At 44.7% G+C, this 24,478-nt stretch overlaps 1 protein-coding gene across 1 annotated transcript in view; it reads right to left on the bottom strand.

Annotated features, from left to right (window-relative positions):
- The window catches only part of LOC122929683 (early endosome antigen 1-like), a 63,537-nt gene that overhangs the window by 29,275 nt on the left and 9,784 nt on the right, over positions 1 to 24,478 (bottom strand). The window contains exon 3 of the mRNA XM_044283322.1: positions 3,006 to 3,176. Coding sequence (XP_044139257.1) covers positions 3,006 to 3,176 — 171 coding nt within the window. The remainder of the gene's footprint in view (positions 1 to 3,005; positions 3,177 to 24,478) is intronic.

Raw genomic sequence — 24,478 nt, 5'->3', positions numbered from 1 at the left:
AAACCCAGGGACTTACTTCACCAAGGAGAAAAAGGTGACATTACTCCTGGCTTTAAATAGATTTCGCTTTATGTGACGGAAACAGGCCTCAAGTAGCCTGCAGCAGGTTTGGGGCCAATTCAGGGACTTGCTGTGATTGAACTATTATTTTGCTATTGTGTGTGAACACCCTCCCTATGAACTGCACCGCCTTTAACTTGTATGCACCATGTGAATAAACAAAGCACCGTGTTTTACACCAAGACCAGTCTGTGTAGCCTCTATACTGCACTCGCTACCACTGCCTACCAGAGCGGATCCCCACAGGGGGCATTAAGGGGACGGTGTATAGTTATGCTTTGGGCAGAGTAACGGAGTGGCCTAGTTTGAGAAAAATTGATACACGCACCACACACATTATCCCTCTTTGTGATTTTCAAAAGTTTTAAGGTTGGTATGGTTAAAAGAGATAGGATAAGGGATAGGATAGGAGATAGGGGTTAACTGTGAGATCTATGGGGATCCTACCGCTGGGACCCCCACCAACTACAAGAACGGGCACCTCGTACCCCCTGCAGCCCCCTGAAATGAACAGAGCACCCCATCGGCCATGTGTGCACCCTCTCGTTTCATTTGTATGGGCATTCCGGAGATAGTGGAGCGCTGTACTCTGCTATCTCTAGATCTCCCATTGAAATTAATGGACCGACCAGACCAGTTCATTTCAGGGAGCTGCAGGGGGTACAGGACCGAAGTTATTGTGATCAATCGAGGTCCCAGTGGTAGTACCCCCGCCAATCTAATAGTTACCCCCTATCCTGTGGATAGGGGATAACTTAATGTAACCCCATTAAGGCTTCTTTAACATGGCCGCAATATACAGTTGCAAGAAAAAGTATGTGAACCCTTTGGAATGATATGGATTTCTGCACAAATTGGTCATGAAATGTGATCTGATCTTCATCTAAGTCACAAAAATAGACAATCACAGTCTGCTTAAACTAATAACACACAAAGAGTTAAATGTTACCATGTTTTTATTGAACACACCATGTAAACATTCGCAGTTCAGGTGGGAAAAGTATGTGAACCTTTGGAATTAATAACTGTTTGAACCTTCTTTGGCAACAATAACTTCAACCAAATGTTTCCTGTAGTTGCAGATCAGATGTGCACAACGGTCAGGAGTAATTCTTGACCATTCCTCTTTACAGAACTGTTTCAGTTAAGCAATATTTTTGGGATGTCTGGTGTGAATCGCTTTCTTGAGGTCATGCCACAGCATCTCAATCGGGTTGAGGTCAGGACTCTGACTGGGCCACTCCAGAAGGCGTATTTTCTTCTGTTTAAGCCATTCTGTTGTTGATTTACTTCTATGCTTTGGGTCGTTGTCCTGTTGCAACACCCATCTTCTGTTGAGCTTCAGCTGGTCGACAGATGGTCTTAAAGGGAACCTGTCACCCGGATTTTGTGTATACAGCTGAGGACATGGGTTGCTAGATGGCCGCTAGCACATCCTCAATACCCAGTCCCCATAGCTCTGTGTGCTTTTATTGTGTAAGAAAACAGATTTCATACATATGCAAATTAACCTGAGATGAGTCCTGTCCCTGACTCATCTCACGTACAGGACTCATCTCAGGTTAATTTGCATATGTATCAAATTGATTTTTTTTAAGCAATAAAAGCACACAGAGTTATGGGGACTGGATATTGCGGATGTGCTAGCGGACATCTAGAAACCCATGTCCTCAGCTCTATACACAAAATCCCGGTGACAGGTTCCCTTTAAGTTCTCCTGCAAAATGTCTTGATAAACTTTGGAATTCATTTTTCCTTCGATGATAGCAATCCGTCCAGGCCCTGATGCAGCAAAGCCGCCCTAAACCATGATGCCCCCACCACCATACTTCACAGTTGGAATGAGGTTTTGATGTTGGTGTGCTGTGCCTTTTTTTCTCTACAACTTTGGTTTTATCTATCCACAGAATATTTTACCAGTACTGCTGTGGAGCATCCAGGTGCTCTTGTGCAAATTGTAAACGTGCAGCAATGGTTTTTTTTGGACAGCAGTGGCTTCCTCTGTGGTATCCTCCCATGAAATCCATTCTTGTTTCGTGTTTTATGTATCGTAGATTCGCTAACAGGGATGTTAGCACATGCCAGAGACTTTTGTAAGTCTTTAGCTGACACTCTAGGATTCTTCTTCACCTCATTGAGCAGTCTGCGCTTTGCTCTTGCAGTCATCTTTACAGGACGGCCACTCCTAGGGAGAGTAGCAGCAGTGCTGAACTTTCTCCATTTATAGACAATTTGTCTTACCGTGGACTGATGAACAGCAAGGCTTTTAGAGAAACTTTTATAACCCTTTTTCAGCTTTATACAAGTCAACAATTCTTAATTGTAGGTCTTCTGAGAGCTCTTTTGTGCGAAGCATCATTCACATCAGGCAATGCTTCTTGTGAAAAGCAAACCCAGAACTAGGGCAGGGCAGCTGTAACCAACACCTCCAATCTCATCTCATTGATTGGACTCCAGTTGGCTGACACCTCACTCCAATGAGCTCTTGGAGATGTCATTAGTCTAGGGGTTCACATACATTTTACACCTGCACTGTGAATGTTTACATGGTGTGTTCAATAAAAACATGGTAACATTTAATTATTTGTGTGTTATTAGTTTAAGCAGACTGTGATTGTCTATTGTTGTGACTTAGATGAAGATCAGATCACATTTTATGACCAATTTGTGCGGAAATCCATATCATTCCAAAGGGTTCACATACTTTTTCTTGCAACTGTAGTTGCAGTTTTAGCTCCCACTGGTTCCTTGAGGAGTTAGCTCAACAAGGCAACATTTCTTGTTAGGGATTTCCTGATGTTTTGACCAGAGGAAGCAGCCAGCATGTCCACATATAACATAGTTGTCCCATCTGGACGAGTCAGTATTTGTGACAACTACTTACACACACACACACACACACACACACACACACATATATATATATATATTTCCCTCTTTATTACCCTTTCTTGTTCACAGATTGAATTTTGCTTCTCTAGTTGAAATGCATGCACATCTTTCAGCCTCTTCATCTCGTTATTCCTATTTTCTATGTGTGCTTGTAATAGAGTTGCCTTGTGTTCTATAATCGATCTCTCTGCTTCAATATGTTTTGCTTGTCTTTCCATCATTTCCTGAAATAAAAAGGATGAAAACAAAATGTCATTAACTTATGTAGCTTATGAAGACTAGGGCTATAGCCAAATTTTTATCCTGTTTACCAGTCCATAAGATTGCACTTCGCCATTAGACTACCTCTTATTCATGTGACTAGACTAGTGCAACTGGATTTTTCCAGTCACGTGACAAAATATCACTTTGTATAAAAATCTCACCCAAATCTCTTGAGATAGACGTGTATGTCTGATGTGTTACAATTAGAGATGAGTGAAGTTTTCGATTCGGCTAATTCGCCAAACTTCGACAAGAAATTTGATTACTTACGAATTAATTCCTCATGAATCACTATTAATCAGGTATACCCAGGCCTCTCAGTGTGAACGGTTGGAAGTTAACCCTTTCCCAACCACCGACAGTATATTTACGTCAGTGACATTTAAAAATGGGGCCCACTGGCATGTGCAGTGGGCTCCATGGCCGCCAGGTGTCTGCTGTTTTAAAGAGAAGACACCCGACACTAATGTCCAGGTCCAGTGGTAATGGCGGTCGTGGATTTTTAACTCTTCTGATGCCGTTAACCCATACCAGCAACAGCCCCTGTTTGGTTACCATATTATATGGCAGCTACTAGTTTTCAGGCTCCCGTCCCTTATGGAAATAATCCAGCGACCGTGTTTCATCCAACCGCTATGTTCTGCCCATCAAATTTCAATTCTAATACATTTTGAAAGCAAATTTCGCTAACAGAACGTGTTAGCTAGGTATGATGAATTTGGGTCCAGTTGGTGGAGCGATTTGTTATAGTTCCGACCATAAACAATTACAATAACGATGCAGACTCATTTTTTCGCAAAAGAACTTATTAGCTACGATGAATTTGGGTCGAGTTGGTGGAGTGATTTGTTCATTCCGATAACCAACGAGACTCCTCGTGCTAAGTAGTTATTTGTGGTGTTCAGAAATAACCGGTCTGTGATTCCCTTAGATGTACGGGGCTGCATGTGCGCTACACTGAAGGGATCACCGTGTGTCTATCCTTTGCCAACAGGTGCGGGTAATCCACTCAACGCCGTTCGTCATAGGGATCAGGGATTGCAAAATGGATGCAGAATAATTTTTTTGCTAACAGATCGTATTAGTAGCGATGAATTTGGGTCCACTGCACACTTTTTTTTAAATTGATTATCTTTATTAATTAATATATCAAAAACACTACAAATAGAAATAGAAAAAAGGATGCAATTCCCCCCCAACCCCGATTCCCTAACCCCTCCCCTCCTACCTGTGATGCGTCAAAAAAAAAAAATAGAAATAAAAATATCGCAGCTGGTCAGGTCCTCCAACCAGCCCATATCTTAATCCACTTCTCCTCAGCTTCCCTCTGTCTATACATGATTTTCTCATAATTTTTTACCTTATTAATTAAATTTATCCATGTATTTATATCTGGAGTATATCGAGCAAACCAGGTCCGACTGATCAGCACTCTGGCCAACATCAGTATCCTACTCAGGAGGATCTTTTGATAGTTATGATTATTTAGTTTGGAAAGATCATTAAGCACAAGTACTTGTAATTCAAAGGGGATTCAAATTTTTAGTTTATACATAATACAATTATTTATAGCATTCCAATATTTTATGAGTTCTGGACAAGTCCATATCATATGAAGAAAATCCGCTCCTGCAGTGTCACATTTAGGGCAGTTAGACGTGTCTCTTAATCCACACTTATTCATCCATAAAGGAGTGATATATAATCTATGGCAGATATAGAATTGTACTAAGACATGGTTAAAGTTCTGGGATAGTGAAGCTAAGTTCCCAAAAATATTCTCCCACCCTTCTAATTGTAAATTCGGACAATCCGCCTCCCACGTTCTTTGTCCTGGTGACTGTGTATCACTAAACCGTGCCTTAAGTAATAACATATATATTTGAAATTTTTATTCTAGACAGTGTGCCCCCTACCCAATCATTCAAAAAGGATAAATTATCTATATCCAACACCAGTTTATCGTCCAGACTGGATAGTACTGAGCGCAATTGAAAATACCTAAACCAGGAAAGGTTTTCTATATTATGTGTCATCTCTATAAATGGTTTAATATCTCTATCCTTAACTACCTGTGAAATATACAGAATTTTATTCTTCTGCCAAAATGTGTCGGCTGCAATATCATCCAGCCTTTGTAGATGCACATTATACCAAAGAGGCGTAAATGTAAGTGAACCCTTAACCTTCACCCATGTCCTAGTTGTGGCCCACGCCTTCAGGAGTAATTTTATAGCCTCTCTATAGCCTCGCTCATAGCTCTTCAATAGCCCAGATTCCAACAGGGTAAAAATATTATTATGGGCGTGACTAGATACCAACTTCCCCAGCAGTGCGCTGTTCTCTGATTCATAACACCTCAATAACTGGGCTGCAATAAAATACCCTTTGAAGTAAGGGAGATTTAGGCCCCCGCACTCCACTGATTTGTACAAATATTTCAACTTTATTCGAACTCGCTTTCTTCCCCATATCAAATCATTAATTATTCTTTCCATGAGTTTAAAATACTTATCTTGTATCCAAATAGGTGTATTCCTGAGCACATAAAGAAATTGTGGTAGTATCACCATTTTAACCAGTGAAACTCGGTCAGCTCTGGATAGGGGAAGTCTCAGCCAAATCCCTATTTTAGCTCTACTCCTTACCATTATGGGAATCAAGTTAAGTTGTACAAAATTTTCAACCCGAGGTGATATAGTCAAACCCAAGTATTGAAAGGTGTCAACAATGTCCAACTGTGTCACAGGAACCTCTTTCTGTGGCAGGGGGTCTATTGGCATCAAACTAGTCTTTGCCCAATTTATAAGAAGACCGGAAACCTCACCAAATGCTTTAACTATTTGAATAATCCTAGGAAGAGTAGTTTCCGTATGGTCTATAAAAAAAAGAACATCATCCGCATATAAGGAGATACGGTCTTGTGATCCTAGCGTACCAAATCCTTTAACCTGATCATCCTGCCTGATAGCCATCGCAAGGGGTTCGATATAAATATCGAATAACAGGGGAGATAATGGACAGCCCTGCCGCGTGCCTCTATATAAATCAATACTACTACTCAGGATTCCATTAAGACTCAATTTTGCCCTTGGAGATCTATACAACAGCCTGAGAGTACCTATAAACTTTTCCCTAAAGCCCATCCTTGCCAGGACCTTCCAGAGGAAGCGCCACTCCACCCCGTCAAAGGCCTTGGAGGCATCCAATGACAGGATGGAGCGAGCGGTCCCCCCAGGGGCCTGAATATTAGAAAAAAGTCGATGTAGATTATGATGTGTGCCCTTGTTTTGAATAAAGCCACTCTGATCCGGATGGACAATAGAGGAAATAACCCTAGAAAGCCTTGTAGCCAGGACCCTCGCAAGAAGCTTTACATCTGCATTAAGCAGTGAGATTGGTCTATAGGATTCTAGATCTAAAGGGTCCTTGCCTTTTTTTGGAATTAATGTTATTACAGCTTCCATCATTGAGTCTGGCAGCTTCCCTTCCTCCATTGATTCAGAGAAGACTTCCAACAATCTAGGGAGAATACAGTCCCCATATTTCCTATAAAATTCATATGGGAGTCCATCTGAACCAGGAGTGGAGTTGGCTGAGCATAATTTAATAGCTCCCTCAAGCTCCTGAATTGAGATCTCTAATTCAAGTGTTTTCTTTTGCGCCTCAGTAATAGTTGGAAAGACGATCCCATCAAGGTAGAAATCTATCTTATCATCTGTAATCTTAGATTCGGCTTTATATAAATCAAGGAAATAGTCAACAAAGGCCTTCTCTACCGGACCCTGTCTAGTGACCGTCCTACCATCAGTCAGTCGAACCTTATCTATATATTTTTTGGATTGTTGGTTTGAGATTACTCTGGACAAAAACCTACCGGGTCGACCTGCCTCCGTGAAGTATTTTTGCCCTTTAAAAAAAAGGATCTGTTGGGCCTTGTCCAATAGAAAATTAGAGTATATTTGTGTTGCTCTTTGCATATTTTCCCTATTCTCCTCCGTCCTATTCATATAAAAGGATTCTGTCGCCAGTGATACACGTTCTTCTAGATTTTTCTGTTTTTTCCCATACTCCTTTCTAAGGTTCGCGATGTTACTAACCATCAATCCCCTCATATATGCCTTGAAAGTGTCCCACACCACTTGTATTTTTGCTGAGCCATAGTTATTATCCCAAAATCGGCCAATTTCATTTTGGATTGTTTCATGTGTCTTTATAACTGATAGCCAATAAGGATTTAGTCTAAAAGGAGGTTTTTGTATGTATCTTTCCTGGGATAAGCAGAGTTCAAGTAGTAACGGAGAATGATCCGATATTGACCTCGTTTCATATTTCATTCGCTTTACCAGTTTCACATGTTTACTACTTATCAGTGCAAGATCTATTCTAGACATCGATTTACCTGCTTTACTAAAACATGAAAAAGCCCTTTTCCCCTGTCCTAGATATTCCCAAACATCTTCAAAACCAGCCTCCAGACAAAACCGTGCCAGGGGAGACCCCTGAACCAGACTATCACTCCTGACACTCGTAGAGACTAGAGTTGAGCGAACACCTGGATGTTCGGGTTCGAGAAGTTCGGCCGAACATCCCGGAAATGTTCGGGTTCGGGATCCGAACCCGATCCGAACTTCGTCCCGAACCCGAACCCCATTGAAGTCAATGGGGACCCGAACTTTTCGGCACTAAAAAGGCTGTAAAACAGCCCAGGAAAGAGCTAGAGGGCTGCAAAAGGCAGCAACATGTAGGTAAATCCCCTGCAAACAAATGTGGATAGGGAAATGAATTAAAATAAAAATTAAATAAATAAAAATTAACCAAAATCAATTGGAGAGAGGTTCCATAGCAGAGAATCTGGCTTCCCGTCACCCACCACTGGAACAGTCCATTCTCAGATATTTAGGCCCCGGCACCCAGGCAGAGGAGAGAGGTCCCGTAACAGAGAATCTGTCTTCATGTCAGCAGAGAATTAGTCTGCATGTCATAGCAGAGAATGAGGCTTCACGTCAGCCACCACTGCAACAGTCCATTGGCATATATTTAGGCCCAGCACCCAGGCAGAGGAGGGAGGTCCCGTAACAGAGAATCTGTCTTCATGTCAGCAGAGAATTAGTCTGCATGTCATAGCAGAGAATGAGGCTTCACGTCAGCCACCACTGCAACAGTCCATTGGCATATATTTAGGCCCAGCACACACACAGGCAGAGGAGAGAGGTCCCGTAACAGAGAATCTGGCTTCATGTCAGCAGAGAATCAGTCTGCATGTCATAGCAGAGAATGAGGCTTCACGTCAGCCACCACTGCAACAGTCCATTGGCATATATTTAGGCCTAGCACACACACAGGCAGAGGAGAGAGGTCCCGTAACAGAGAATCTGGCTTCATGTCAGCAGAGAATCAGTCTGCATGTCATAGCAGAGAATGAGGCTTCACGTCAGCCACCACTGCAACAGTCCATTGGCATATATTTAGGCCCAGCACACACACAGGCAGAGGAGAGAGGTCCCGTAACAGAGAATCTGTCTTCATGTCAGCAGAGAATTAGTCTGCATGTCATAGCAGAGAATGAGGCTTCACGTCAGCCACCACTGCAACAGTCCATTGGCATATATTTAGGCCCAGCACACACACAGGCAGAGGAGAGAGGTCCCGTAACAGAGAATCTGTCTTCATGTCAGCAGAGAATCAGTCTGCATGTCATAGCAGAGAATGAGGCTTCACGTCAGCCACCACTGCAACAGTCCATTGACATATATTTAGGCCCAGCACCCAGGCAGAGGAGGGAGGTCCCGTAACAGAGAATCTGTCTTCATGTCAGCAGAGAATTAGTCTGCATGTCATAGCAGAGAATGAGGCTTCACGTCAGCCACCACTGCAACAGTCCATTGGCATATATTTAGGCCCAGCACCCAGGCAGAGGAGGGAGGTCCCGTAACAGAGAATCTGTCTTCATGTCAGCAGAGAATTAGTCTGCATGTCATAGCAGAGAATGAGGCTTCACGTCACCCACCACTGCAACAGTCCATTGGCATATATTTAGGCCTAGCACACAGGCAGAGCAGAGAGGTCCCGTAACAGACGATCTGGCTTCATGTCAGCAGAGAATCAGTCTGCATGTCATAGCAGAGAATGAGGCTTCACGTCACCCACCACTGCAACAGTCCATTGGCATATATTTAGGCCTAGCACACAGGCAGAGGAGAGAGGTCCCGTAACAGACAATCTGGCTTCATGTCAGCAGAGAATCAGTCTGCATGTCATAGCAGAGAATGAGGCTTCACGTCACCCACCACTGCAACAGTCCATTGGCATATATTTAGGCCTAGCACACAGGCAGAGCAGAGAGGTCCCGTAACAGACAATCTGGCTTCATGACAGCAGAGAATCAGTCTGCATGTCATAGCAGAGAATGAGGCTTCACGTCACCCACCACTGCAACAGTCCATTGGCATATATTTAGGCCTAGCACACAGGCAGAGCAGAGAGGTCCCGTAACAGACGATCTGGCTTCATGTCAGCAGAGAATCAGTCTGCATGTCATAGCAGAGAATGAGGCTTCACGTCACCCACCACTGCAACAGTCCATTGGCATATATTTAGGCCTAGCACACAGGCAGAGCAGAGAGGTCCCGTAACAGACAATCTGGCTTCATGTCAGCAGAGAATCAGTCTGCATGTCATAGCAGAGAATCAGGCTTCACGTCAGCCACCACTGCAACAGTCCATTGTCATAAATTTAGGCCCAGCACCCAGGCAGAGGAGAGAGGTCCCGTAACAGACAATCTGGCTTCATGTCAGCAGAGAATTAGTCTGCATGTCATAGCAGAGAATCAGGCTTCATGTCAGCCACCACTGCAACAGTCCATTGGCATATATTTAGGCCTAGCACACAGGCAGAGGAGAGGTTCATTCAACTTTGGGTAGCCTCGCAATATAATGGTAAAATGAAAATAAAAATAGGATTGAATGAGGAAGTGCCCTGGAGTCCAATAATATATGGTTATGGGGAGGTAGTTAATGTCTAATCTGGACAAGGGACGGACAGGTCCTGTGGGATCCATGCCTGGTTCATTTTTATGAACGTCAGCTTGTCCACATTGGCTGTAGACAGGCGGCTGCGTTTGTCTGTAATGACGCCCCCTGCCGTGCTGAATACACGTTCAGACAAAACGCTGGCTGCCGGGCAGGCCAGCACCTCCAAGGCATAAAAGGCTAGCTCTGGCCACGTGGACAATTTAGAGACCCAGAAGTTGAATGGGGCCGAACCATCAGTCAGTACGTGGAGGGGTGTGCACACGTACTGTTCCACCATGTTAGTGAAATGTTGCCTCCTGCTAACACGTTGCGTATCAGGTGGTGGTGCAGTTAGCTGTGGCGTGTTGACAAAAGTTTTCCACATCTCTGCCATGCTAACCCTGCCCTCAGAGGAGCTGGCCGTGACACAGCTGCCTTGGCGACCTCTTGCTCCTCCTCTGCCTTGGCTTTGGGCTTCCACTTGTTCCCCTGTGACATTTGGGAATGCTCTCAGTAGCGCGTCTACCAACGTGCGCTTGTACTCGCGCATCTTCCTATCACGCTCCAGTGCAGGAAGTAAGGTGGGCACATTGTCTTTGTAGCGTGGATCCAGCAGGGTGGCAACCCAGTAGTCCGCACAGGTTAAAATGTGGGCAACTCTGCTGTCGTTGCGCAGGCACTGCAGCATGTAGTCGCTCATGTGTGCCAGGCTGCCCAGGGGTAAGGACAAGCTGTCCTCTGTGGGAGGCGTATCGTCATCGTCCTGCCTTTCCCCCCAGCCACGCACCAGTGATGGACCCGAGCTGCGTTGGGTGCCACCCCGCTGTGACCATGCTTCATCCTCATCCTCCTCCACCTCCTCCTCATCCTCGTCCTCCTCGTCCTCCAGTAGTGGGCCCTGGCTGGCCACATTTGTACCTGGCCTCTGCTGTTGCCAAAAACCTCCCTCTGAGTCACTTCGAAGAGACTGGCCTGAAAGTGCTAAAAATGACCCCTCTTCCTCCTCCTCCTCCTCCTCCTGGGCCACCTCCTCTTCCATCATCGCCCTAAGTGTTTTCTCAAGGAGACATAGAAGTGGTATTGTAACGCTGATAACGGTGTCATCGCCACTGGCCATGTTGGTGGAGTACTCGAAACAGCGCAACAGGGCACACAGGTCTCGCATGGAGGCCCAGTCATTGGTGGTGAAGTGGTGCTGTTCTGTAGTGCGACTGACCCGTGCGTGCTGCAGCTGAAACTCCACTATGGCCTGCTGCTGCTCGCACAGTCTGTCCAGCATGTGCAAGGTGGAGTTCCACCTGGTGGGCACGTCGCATATGAGGCGGTGAGCGGGAAGGCCGAAGTTACGCTGTAGCGCAGACAGGCGAGCAGCAGCAGGATGTGAACGCCGGAAGCGCGAACAGACGGCCCGCACTTTATGCAGCAGCTCTGACATGTCGGGGTAGTTGTGAATGAACTTCTGCACCACCAAATTCAGCACATGCGCCAAGCAAGGGATGTGCGTCAAATTGGCTAGTCCCAGAGCTGCAACGAGATTTCGCCCATTATCACACACCACCAGGCCGGGCTTGAGGCTCACCGGCAGCAACCACTCGTCGGTCTGTTGTTCAATACCCCGCCACAACTCCTGTGCGGTGTGGGGCCTGTCCCCCAAACATATGAGTTTCAGAATGGCCTGCTGACGTTTACCCCGGGCTGTGCTGAAGTTGGTGGTGAAGGTGTGTGGCTGACTGGATGAGCAGGTGGAAGAAGAGGAGGAGGAAGCCGAGAAGGAGGAGGTGGCAACAGGAGGCAAAGAATGTTGCCCTGCGATCCTTGGCGGCGGAAGGACGTGCGCCAAACAGCTCTCCGCCTGGGGCCCAGCTGCCACTACATTTACCCAGTGTGCAGTTAGGGAGATATAGCGTCCCTGGCCGTGCTTACTGGTCCACGTATCTGTGGTTAGGTGGACCTTGCTACAGATGGCGTTGCGCAGTGCACACTTGATTTTATCGGATACTTGGTTGTGCAGGGAAGGCACGGCTCTCTTGGAGAAGTAGTGCCGGCTGGGAACAACATACTGTGGGACAGCAAGCGACATGAGCTGTTTGAAGCTGTCTGTGTCCACCAGCCTAAATGACAGCATTTCATAGGCCAGTAGTTTAGAAATGCTGGCATTCAGGGCCAGGGATCGAGGGTGGCTAGGTGGGAATTTACGCTTTCTATCAAATGTTTGTGAGATGGAGAGCTGAACGCTGGCGTGTGACATGGTTGAGACGCTTGGTGACGGAGGTGGTGGTGGTGTTGGTGGTACATCCCCTGTTTGCTGGGCGGCAGGTGCCAACGTTCCTCCAGAGGCGGAGGAAGAGGCCGAGGCGGCAGCAGCAGAATAGGCCGAGGCGGCAGCAGCAGAAGAGGTAGCAGGGGGAGCCTGAGTGACTTCCTTGGTTTTAAGGTGTTTACTCCACTGCAGTTCATGCTTTGCATGCAGGTGCCTGGTCATGCAGGTTGTGCTCAGGTTCAGAACGTTAATGCCTCGCTTCAGGCTCTGATGGCACAGCGTGCAAACCACTCGGGTCTTGTCGTCAGCACATTGTTTGAAGAAGTGCCATGCCAGGGAACTCCTTGAAGCTGCCTTTGGGGTGCTCGGTCCCAGATGGCGGCGGTCAGTAGCAGGCGGAGTCTCTTGGCGGCGGGTGTTCTGCTTTTGCCCACTGCTCCCTCTTTTGCTACGCTGTTGGCTCGGTCTCACCACTGCCTCTTCCTCCGAACTGTGAAAGTCAGTGGCACGACCTTCATTCCATGTGGGGTCTAGGACCTCATCGTCCCCTGCATCGTCTTCCACCCAGTCTTGATCCCTGACCTCCTGTTCAGTCTGCACACTGCAGAAAGACGCAGCAGTTGGCACCTGTGTTTCGTCATCATCAGAGACATGCTGAGGTGGTATTCCCATGTCCTCATCATCAGGAAACATAAGTGGTTGTGCATCAGTGCATTCTATGTCTTTCACCGCTGGGGAAGGGCTAGGTGGATGCCCTTGGGAAACCCTGCCAGCGGAGTCTTCAAACAGCATAAGAGACTGCTGCATAACTTGAGGCTGAGACAGTTTCCCTGGTATGCATGGGGGTGATGTGACAGACTGATGGGGTTGGTTTTCAGGCGCCATCTGTGCGCTTTCTGCAGAAGACTGGGTGGGAGATAATGTGAACGTGCTGGATCCACTGTCGGCCACCCAATTGACTAATGCCTGTACCTGCTCAGGCCTTACCATCCTTAGAACGGCATTGGGCCCCACCATATATCGCTGTAAATTCTGGCGGCTACTGGGACCTGAGGTAGTTGGTACACTAGGACGTGTGGATGTGGCAGAACGGCCACGTCCTCTCCCAGCACCAGAGGGTCCACTAACACCACCACGACCATGTCCACGTCCGCGTCCCTTACTAGATGTTTTTCTCATTGTTATGGTTCACCACAACAACAAATATATTATTTGGCCCAATGTATTGTATTCAAATTCAGCGGGATATAAATTTGAGGCCTAGTATTTAGGCGCTGGGTGACCGGTATGGATTTAGTGACAGAATTAGACTTGGAAATGCACAGAAGCGTGTGTGTGTGAAGTTATTCTGAATGACCCAATGTGCACCTTGAATATTATATACCCTTTTAGGGATAGATTTCAAATAGCTCTGATATAGCAGAAACCACTAAATTATGAAATTGATAAATTGGGAATTGTATTTCAACCCAGAACAAAAAATGTGCTTTGACGGACACTAAATAACTTTCCCAGCCACAACAGGACAGCGTTAACGAGAGATTTAGCAGGATATAAATTTGAGGCCTAGTATTTAGGCGCTGGGTGACAGGTATGGGTTTAGTGACAGAATTAGACTTAGAAATACACAGTAGCGGGTGTGTGTGAAGTTATTCTGAATGACCCAATGTGCACCTTGAATATTATATACCCTTTTAGGGATAGATTTCAAATAGCTCTGATATAGCAGAAACCACTAAATTATGAAATTGCTAAATTGGGAATTGTATTTCAACCCAGAACAAAAAATGTGCTTTGACGGACACTAAATAACTTTCCCAGCCACAACAGGACAGCGTTAACGAGAGATTTAGCAGGATATAAATTTGAGGCCTAGTATTTAGGCGCTGGGTGACAGGTATGGGTTTAGTGACAGAATTAGACTTAGAAATACACAGTAGCGGGTGTGTGTGAAGTTATTCTGAATGACCCAATGTGCACCTTGAATATTATATACCCTTTTAGGGATAGATTTCAAATAGCTCTGATATAGCAGAAACCACTAAATTATGAAATTGCTAAATTGGGAATTGTATTTCAACCCAGAACAAAAAATGTGCTTTGACGGACACTAAATAACTTTCCCAGCCACAACAGGACAGCGTTAACGAGAGATTTAGCAGGATATAAATTTGAGGCCTAGTATTTAGGCGCTGGGTGACAGGTATGGGTTTAGTGACAGAATTAGACTTGGAAATACACAGTAGCGGGTGTGTGTGAAGTTATTCTGAATGACCCAATGTGCACCTTGAATATTATATACCCTTTTAGGGATAGATTTCAAATAGCTCTGATATAGCAGAAACCACTAAATTATGAAATTGCTAAATTGGGAATTGTATTTCAACCCAGAACAAAAAATGTGCTTTGACGGACACTAAATAACTTTCCCAGCCACAACAGGACAGCGTTAACGAGAGATTTAGCAGGATATAAATTTGAGGCCTAGTATTTAGGCGCTGGGTGACAGGTATGGGTTTAGTGACAGAATTAGACTTGGAAATACACAGTAGCGGGTGTGTGTGAAGTTATTCTGAATGACCCAATGTGCACCTTGAATATTATATACCCTTTTAGGGATAGATTTCAAATAGCTCTGATATAGCAGAAACCACTAAATTATGAAATTGCTAAATTGGGAATTGTATTTCAACCCAGAACAAGAAATGTGCTTGAACGGACACTAAATAACTCGCCCAGCTACAGCACTAAGGACAGATTTAGCTGGATATAAATTTGAGGCCTAGTATTTAGGCGCTGGGTGACAGGTATGGGTTTAGTGACAGAATTAGACTTGGAAATGCACAGTAGCGGGTGTGTGAAGTTATTCTGAATGTCCCTATGTGCACCTTCAATATGATCTACCCTTTTAGGGATAGATTTCAAATAGCTCTGATATAGCAGAAACCACTAAATTATGAAATTGCTAAATTGGGAATTGTATTTCAACCCAGAACAAGAAATGTGCTTGAACGGACACTAAATAACTCGCCCAGCTACAGCACTAAGGACAGATTTAGCTGGATATAAATTTGAGGCCTAGTATTTAGGCGCTGGGTGACAGGTATGGGTTTAGTGACAGAATTAGACTTGGAAATGCACAGTAGCGGGTGTGTGAAGTTATTCTGAATGTCCCTATGTGCACCTTCAATATGATCTACCCTTTTAGGTATAGATTTCAAATAGCTCTGATATAGCAGAAACCACTAAATTATGAAATTGCTAAATTGGGAATTGTATTTCAACCCAGAACAAGAAATGTGCTTGAACGGACACTAAATAACTCGCCCAGCTACAGCACTAACGACAGATTTAGCTGGATATGAATTTGAGGCCTAGTATTTAGGCGCTGGGTGACAGGTATGGGTTTAGTGACAGAATTAGACTTGGAAATACACAGTAGCGGGTGTGTGTGAAGTTATTCTGAATGACCCAATGTGCACCTTGAATATTATATACCCTTTTAGGGATAGATTTCAAATAGCTCTGATATAGCAGAAACCACTAAATTATGAAATTGCTAAATTGGGAATTGTATTTCAACCCAGAACAAGAAATGTGCTTGAACGGACACTAAATAACTCGCCCAGCTACAGCACTAAGGACAGATTTAGCTGGATATAAATTTGAGGCCTAGTATTTAGGCGCTGGGTGACAGGTATGGGTTTAGTGACAGAATTAGACTTGGAAATGCACAGTAGCGGGTGTGTGAAGTTATTCTGAATGTCCCTATGTGCACCTTCAATATGATCTACCCTTTTAGGGATAGATTTCAAATAGCTCTGATATAGCAGAAACCACTAAATTATGAAATTGCTAAATTGGGAATTGTATTTCAACCCAGAACAAGAAATGTGCTTGAACGGACACTAAATAACTCGCCCAGCTACAGCACTAACGACAGATTTAGCTGGATATGAATTTGAGGCCTAGTATTTAGGCGCTGGGTGACAGGTATGGGTTTAGTGACAGAATTAGACTTGGAAATACACAGTAGCGGGTGTGTGTGAAGTTATTCTGAATGACCCAATGTGCACCTTGAATATTATATACCCTTTTAGGGATAGATTTCAAATAGCTCTGATATAGCAGAAACCACTAAATTATGAAATTGCTAAATTGGGAATTGTATTTCAACCCAGAACAAGAAATGTGCTTGAACGGACACTAAATAACTCGCCCAGCTACAGCACTAAGGACAGATTTAGCTGGATATAAATTTGAGGCCTAGTATTTAGGCGCTGGGTGACAGGTATGGGTTTAGTGACAGAATTAGACTTGGAAATGCACAGTAGCGGGTGTGTGAAGTTATTCTGAATGTCCCTATGTGCACCTTCAATATGATCTACCCTTTTAGGGATAGATTTCAAATAGCTCTGATATAGCAGAAACCACTAAATTATGAAATTGCTAAATTGGGAATTGTATTTCAACCCAGAACAAGAAATGTGCTTGAACGGACACTAAATAACTCGCCCAGCTACAGCACTAAGGACAGATTTAGCTGGATATAAATTTGAGGCCTAGTATTTAGGCGCTGGGTGACAGGTATGGGTTTAGTGACAGAATTAGACTTGGAAATGCACAGTAGCGGGTGTGTGAAGTTATTCTGAATGTCCCTATGTGCACCTTCAATATGATCTACCCTTTTAGGGATAGATTTCAAATAGCTCTGATATAGCAGAAACCACTAAATTATGAAATTGCTAAATTGGGAATTGTATTTCAACCCAGAACAAGAAATGTGCTTGAACGGACACTAAATAACTCGCCCAGCTACAGCACTAACGACAGATTTAGCTGGATATGAATTTGAGGCCTAGTATTTAGGCGCTGGGTGACAGGTATGGGTTTAGTGACAGAATTAGACTTGGAAATGCACAGTAGCGGGTGTGTGAAGTTATTCTGAATGACCCTATGTGCACCTTGAATATTATATACCCTTTTAGGGATAGATTTCAAATAGCTCTGATACAGCAGAAACCACTAAATTTTTAAATTGCTAAATTGGGAATTGTATTTCAACCCAGAACAAAAAATGTGCTTTGACGGACACTAAATAACTTTCCCAGCCACAACAGGACAGCGGTAACGAGAGATTTAGCGGGATATAAATTTGAGGCCTAGTATTTAGGCGCTGGGTGACCGGTATGGATTTAGTGACAGAATTAGACTGGGATATGGCCAAAAAATAACCACACTATTGCTGGTTAAATGCACTTGGTGATGGGCGCAGCTTGCCCCTGATGTAGTATATGGCCAAAAAATGAACAGACTATTGCTGGTTAAATGCACTTGGTGTCACAGCTTGACCAACCACACTACTGAGGGTTAAATGCACTTGGTGACGGGCGCAGCTTGCCCCTGATGTAGTATATGGCCAAAAAATGAACAGACTATTGCTGGTTAAATGCACTTGGTGACGGGCGCAGCTTGCCCCTGATTTAGTATATGGCCAAAAAATGAACAGACTATTGCTGGTTAAATGCACTTGGTGTGATAGCTTGACCAACCACACTACTGAGGGTTAAATGCACTTGGTGACGGGCGCAGCTTGCCCCTGATGTAGTATATGGCCAAAAAATAAACAGACTATTGCTGGTTAAATGCACTTGGTGTGACAGCTTCACCCTGATGTAGGCTTTAGCCAAAAAACAAACGCACCATTGAGGGTTAAATGCACTTGGTGACAGGCGCAGCTTGCCCCTGATGTAGTATATGGCCAAAAAATAAACAGACTATTGCTGGTTAAATGCACTTGGTGTGACAGCTTCACCCTGATGTAGGCTTTAGCCAAAAAACAACCACACCATTGAGGGTTAAATGCACTTGGTCGCAGCTTGTGCTGGCGCACCACAAGACACAAAATGGCCGCCGATCACCCCAGAAAAATGTGACTGACAAACGGTCTGGGCAGCCTAAAAACAGTGAGCAATTGAGGATCAGCAGCTCAATGATCCACAGCTGCAGATCGATCAGTTAATCAAGTCCTTTGGAGGAGTTAATCTGCCTAATCTCGCCCTACTGTCGCAGCCGCAACCTCTCCCTACGCTAATCAGAGCAGAGTGACGGGCGGCGCTATGTGACTCCAGCTTAAATAGAGGCTGGGTCACATGGTGCTCTGGCCAATCACAGCCATGCCAATAGTAGGCATGGCTGTGATGGCCTCTTGGGGCAAGTAGTATGACGCTTGTTGATTGGCTGCTTTGCAGCCTTTCAAAAAGCGCCAAGAAAGCGTCACAAAAGCGCGAAGAAAGCGACGAACACCGAACCCGAACCCGGACTTTTACGAAAATGTCCGGGTTCGGGTCCGTGTCACGGACACCCCAAAATTCGGTACGAACCCGAACTATACAGTTCGAGTTCGCTCATCCCTAGTAGAGACCCTATCACGTAGAGGATCAATGACACAGTTGAAATCACCAATAATCAGTGTTGGACACTCTGGCCATTTATCCATAAATAGTACCAAAGAATTAAGAACCGAAAAGGAAAATGGCGGTGGAATATAGACAAAGGCCAAAATGCATATCTTCCCCCTTAACCTACAATATAGAAAAATAAATCTCCCCTGATGGTCGACAAAGGATGCCTCGCAAACGAAATCAATAAGTCTATGTATCAAAACAGTAATACCTCTTGAGTAGTTGGAGAAAGTAGAATGATACGTGTCGCAGCCCATCCCCTGTCGACCACCCTAGAGGTCTCTTCAGTGAGATGGGTCTCTAATAAGCATACTATTGCTGGTAAGTGGACCTGAGTCAAGTCAAAAACCGCTTGTCTTTTACCTCTATCCCCCAAACCGCGTATATTCCAGGCAACAATTCTAGTCAACATTATTGACAGCGGTTAAGTGGGATAAAGAAAAAAATAAATAAAAATTGTATATATTTTTGACGCACCACAGCCCAACCCCAATCCCCACCCCCCAGTCCCCCATACAGATAATCCACCACATTTGTGGTAGATTTCTCTCCTATGACCATCCCTCCCACACTCCCCCCCGCTCAGCCACCCCTATTAGGAAGCGAAGAGAAAGAAATTTAGGGGTGTAGGCCCCTAATAACCATTATTGTTCCCACCACATCCTAAAACAATTAAATCATAGATTGTTTCGTTCAAGCCAGTCCGCGGCTTCTTCCGAGGTGTCAAAAAATAAGATTTTGTCATTGAAAATAATCCGCAATTTTGCTGGGAACATAAGAGAATATTTAATATCCCTTTCTCTTAGCCTCTTTTTGACAGTCATAAATAAGCGTCTCTTTTCTTGTATGTCTTTTGAAAAATCTGGAAAAAAGGCCAATCTATTACCATTATATACAACTGGTGAACATTCCCTCGCCCTTCTCAAAAGGATATCTTTGTCCCCTGTGGCCAATAGCTTGACGAGAAATGTCCGAGGTTGTCTCCCTGGAATTGGCTTACCCCCTGGGACCCAATGAGCTCTTTCTATCATAAAAAAAGCGGAAAAAGAATCTTTCCCAAAATTCTCAAAGATTAGCTTCTGTATGAATTGGGTTGGGTTCTTCTCTTCCGCACCCTCTGGAATCCCTATTATTCTCACGTTGTATCTTCGTGACCTATCCTCCAGGTCCACCACCTTTTTCTTCAGAAGATTACACTCTAATTTAAGTGCGGAGACTTCAGTGTTTATTTTTTTGGATTCATTCTGTATCAGGGCAACGGAGCTCTCGAGGTTATTAACTCTGTCTCGCATTTTGGACAAGTCGTCTTTTATTAGTCCCACATCGACTTGGATAAACCCAAGTTGGGTTGTGACAGCCTGTATTAAATCCCCATTTTGTTTAACCGCTAGCAGTATTTCTTCTAGCGGAGAGGAGTTGTCATTAGGGATAACTTCCCCCATTATACCGTCTTCCTCTTCGGGGTATCTGACAGGTTTTTGTGATTCTATTGCAGTCACCTCTGAGTCATCATTTTTTTTTGTGACAAGTTCCTTTTGTCCGCCCCTCGTATTAACCCTCGGAGATCTCAAGAACTGGTCTATTTTTGTTGTTTCAAAAGTCCACTGCACACTTGAACTGGGCAAAATATTAAACTAACTGTATCCTTAAAATAATGGACTAACTCTGAATGTCGGTGCAGTAGAATGTGATGCACACGACGACATATTACACCTGCAGCCGCAGTAATTAAAGCTCTAGCATATATTAAAGATTCAAGAAGCTCATAGTTTTATCTTTAACCATGGTCTAATACTGACAGAAGATGTTCACTATTTATTATATGCATTTATATAGCGCTGCTATATTCCGCAGAACTTTACAGAAAATTAGCATTAACCACTTCAGCCCCGCTAGCTGAAACCCCCTTCATGACCAGAGCACTTTTTACACTTCGGCACTACACTACTTTCACCGTTTATCGCTCGGTCATGCAACTTACCACCCAAATGAATTTTACCTCCTTTTCTTCTCACTAATAGAGCTTTCATTGGGTGGTATTTTATTGCTGCTGACATTTTTACTTTTTTTTGTTATTAATCGAAATGTAACGATTTTTTTGCAAAAAAATGACATTTTTCACTTTCAGCTGTAAAATTTTGCAAAAAAAAACGACATCCATATATAAATTTTTCGCTAACTTTATAGTTCTACATGTCTTTGATAAAAAAAAAATGTTTGGGCAAAAAAAAATGGTTTGGGTAAAAGTTATAGCGTTTACAAACTATGGTACAAAAATGTGAATTTCCGCTTTTTGAAGCAGCTCTGACTTTCTGAGCACCTGTCATGATTCCTGAGGTTCTACAATGCCCAGACAGTAGAAAAACCCCACAAATGACCCCATTTCGGAAAGTAGACACCCTAAGGTATTCGCTGATGGGCATAGTGAGTTCATAGAACTTTTTATTTTCTGTCACAAGTTAGCGGAAAATGATGATGATTTTTTATTTTTATTTTTTTCTTACAAAGTCTCATATTCCACTAACTTGCGACAAAAAATAAAAAATTCGAGGAACTCGCCGTGCCCCTCACGGAATACCTTGGGGTGTCTTCTTTCCAAAATGGGGTCACTTGTGGCGTAGTTATACTGCCCTGGCAATTTAGGGGCCCAAATGTGTAAGAAGTACCTTGCAATCAAAATCTGTAAAAAATGGCCTGTGAAATCCGAAAGGTGCACTTTGGAATATGTGCCCCTTTGCCCACCTTGGCAGCAAAAAAGTGTCACACATCTGGTATCGCCGTACTCAGGAGAAGTTGGGGAATGTGTTTTGGGGTGTCATTTTACATATACCTATGCTGGGTGAGAAAAATATCTTGGCAAAAGATAACTTTTCCCATTTTTTTATACAAAGTTGGCATTTGACCAAGATATTTTTCTCACCCAGCATGGGTATATGTAAAATGACACCCCAAAACACATTCCCTAACTTCTCCTGAGTACGGCGATACCACATGTGTGACACTTTTTTGCAGCCTAGATGCGCAAAGGGGCCCAAATTCCTTTTAGGAGGGCATTTTTAGACATTTGGATCCCAGACTTCTTCTCACACTTTCGGGCCCCTAAAAAGCCAGGGCAGTATAAATACCCCACATGTGACCCCACTTTGGAAAGAAGACACCCCAAGGTATTCAATGAGGGGCCTGGCGAGTTCCTAGAAATTATTTTTTTTTTTGCATAAGTTAGCGGATATTGATTTTTTTTGTTTTTTTCTCACAAAGTCTCACTTTCCGCTAACTTAGGACAAAAATTTCAATCTTTCATGGACTCAATATGCCCCTCACGGAATACCTTGGGGTGTCTTCTTTCCGAAATGGGGTCACATGTGGGGTATTTATACTGCCCTGGCTTTTTAGGGGCCCTAAAGCGTGAGAAGAAGTCTGGAATATAAATGTCTAAAAATGTTTACGCATTTGGATTCCGTGAGGGGTATGGTGAGTTCATGTGATATTTTATTTTTTGACACAAGTTAGTGGAATATGAGACTTTGTAAGAAAAAACAAAAACAAAAACAAACAAAAAATTTCCGCTAACTTGGGCTAAAAAAATGTCTGAATGGAGCCTTACAGGGGGGGTGATCAATGACAGGGGGGTGATCAATGACAGGGGGGTGATCAATGACATGGGGGGGATCAATGACAGGGGGGTAATCACCCATATAGACTCCCTGATCACCCCCCTGTCATTGATCACCCCCCTGGTAAGGCTCCATTCAGACGTCTGTATAATTTTTACGGATCCATGGATCGGATCCGCAAAACACATGCGGACGTCTGAATGGAGCCTTACAGGGGGGTGATCAATGACAGGGGGGTGATCAATGACAGGGGGGTGATCACTCATATAGACTCCCTGATCACACCCCTGTCACTGATCACCCCCCCTGTAAGGCTCCATTCAGACGTCCGCATGATTTTTACGGATCCATGGATACATGGATCGGATCCACAAAACACATGCGGACGTCTGAATGGAGCCTTGCAGGGGGGTGATCAATGACAGGGGGTGATCAGGGTGATCACCCCCCTGTCACTGATCACCCCCCCTGTAAGGCTCCATTCAGACGTCCGCATGATTTGTACGGATCCATGGATACATGGATCGGATCCACAAAACACATGCGGACGTCTGAATGGAGCCTTACAGGGGGGTGATCAATGACAGGGGGTGATCAGGGTGATCACCCCCCTGTCACTGATCACCCCCCCTGTAAGGCTCCATTCAGATGTCCGCATGATTTGTGCGGATCCATGGATACATGGATCGGATCCACAAAACACATGCGGACGTCTGAATGGAGCCTTACAGGGGGGTTATCAATGACAGGGGGTGATCAGGGTGATCACCCCCCTGTCACTGATCAGCCCCCCTGTAAGGCTCCATTCAGACGTCCGCATGATTTTTACGGATCCATGGATACATGGATCGGATCCACAAAACACATGCGGACGTCTGAATGGAGCCTTACAGGGGGGTGATCAATGACAGGGGGTGATCAGGGTGATCACCCCCCTATCACTGATCACCCCCCCTGTAAGGCTCCATTCAGATGTCCGCATGATTTTTACGGATCCATGGATACATGGATCGGATCCACAAAACACATGCGGACGTCTGAATGGAGCCTTACAGGGGGGTTATCAATGACAGGGGGTGATCAGGGTGATCACCCTCTGTCACTGATCACCCCCCCTGTAAGGCTCCATTCAGATGTCCGCATGATTTTTACGGATCCATGGATACATGGATCGGATCCACAAAACACATGCGGACGTCTGAATGGAGCCTTACAGGGGGGTGATCAATGACAGGGGGGTGATCAAGGAGTGTATATGGGTGATCACCCGCCTGTCATTGATCACCCCCCCTGTAAGGCTCCATTCAGATGTCCGCATGATTTTTACGGATCCATGGATACATGGATCGGATCCACAAAACACATGCGGACGTCTGAATGGAGCCTTACAGGGGGGTGATCAATGACAGGGGGGTGATCAGGGAGTGTATATGGGTGATCACCCGCCTGTCATTGATCACCCCCTGTAAGGCTCCATTCAGACGTCCGCATGTGTTTTGCGGATCCGATCCATGTATCCATGGATCCGTAAAAATCATGCGGACGTCTGAATGGAGCCTTACAGGGGGGTGATCAATGACAGGGGGGTGATCAGGGAGTGTATATGGGTGATCACCCGCCTGTCATTGATCACCCCCTGTAAGGCTCCATTCAGACGTCCGCATGTGTTTTGTGGATCCGATCCATGTATCCATGGATCCGTAAAAATCATGCGGACGTCTGAATGGAGCCTTACAGGAGGGTGATCAATGACAGGGGGGTGATCAGGGAGTGTGTATGGGTGATCACCCCCCTGTCACTGATCACCCCCCCTGTAAGGCTCCATTCAGATGTCCGCATGATTTTTACGGATCCATGGATACATGGATCGGATCCACAAAACACATGCGGACGTCTGAATGGAGCCTTAC

This window comes from Bufo gargarizans, chromosome 2, assembly GCF_014858855.1.
Source record: "Bufo gargarizans isolate SCDJY-AF-19 chromosome 2, ASM1485885v1, whole genome shotgun sequence".
Lineage (NCBI taxonomy): Eukaryota > Metazoa > Chordata > Amphibia > Anura > Bufonidae > Bufo > Bufo gargarizans.
This window is presented reverse-complemented; position numbering and strand designations above follow the sequence as displayed.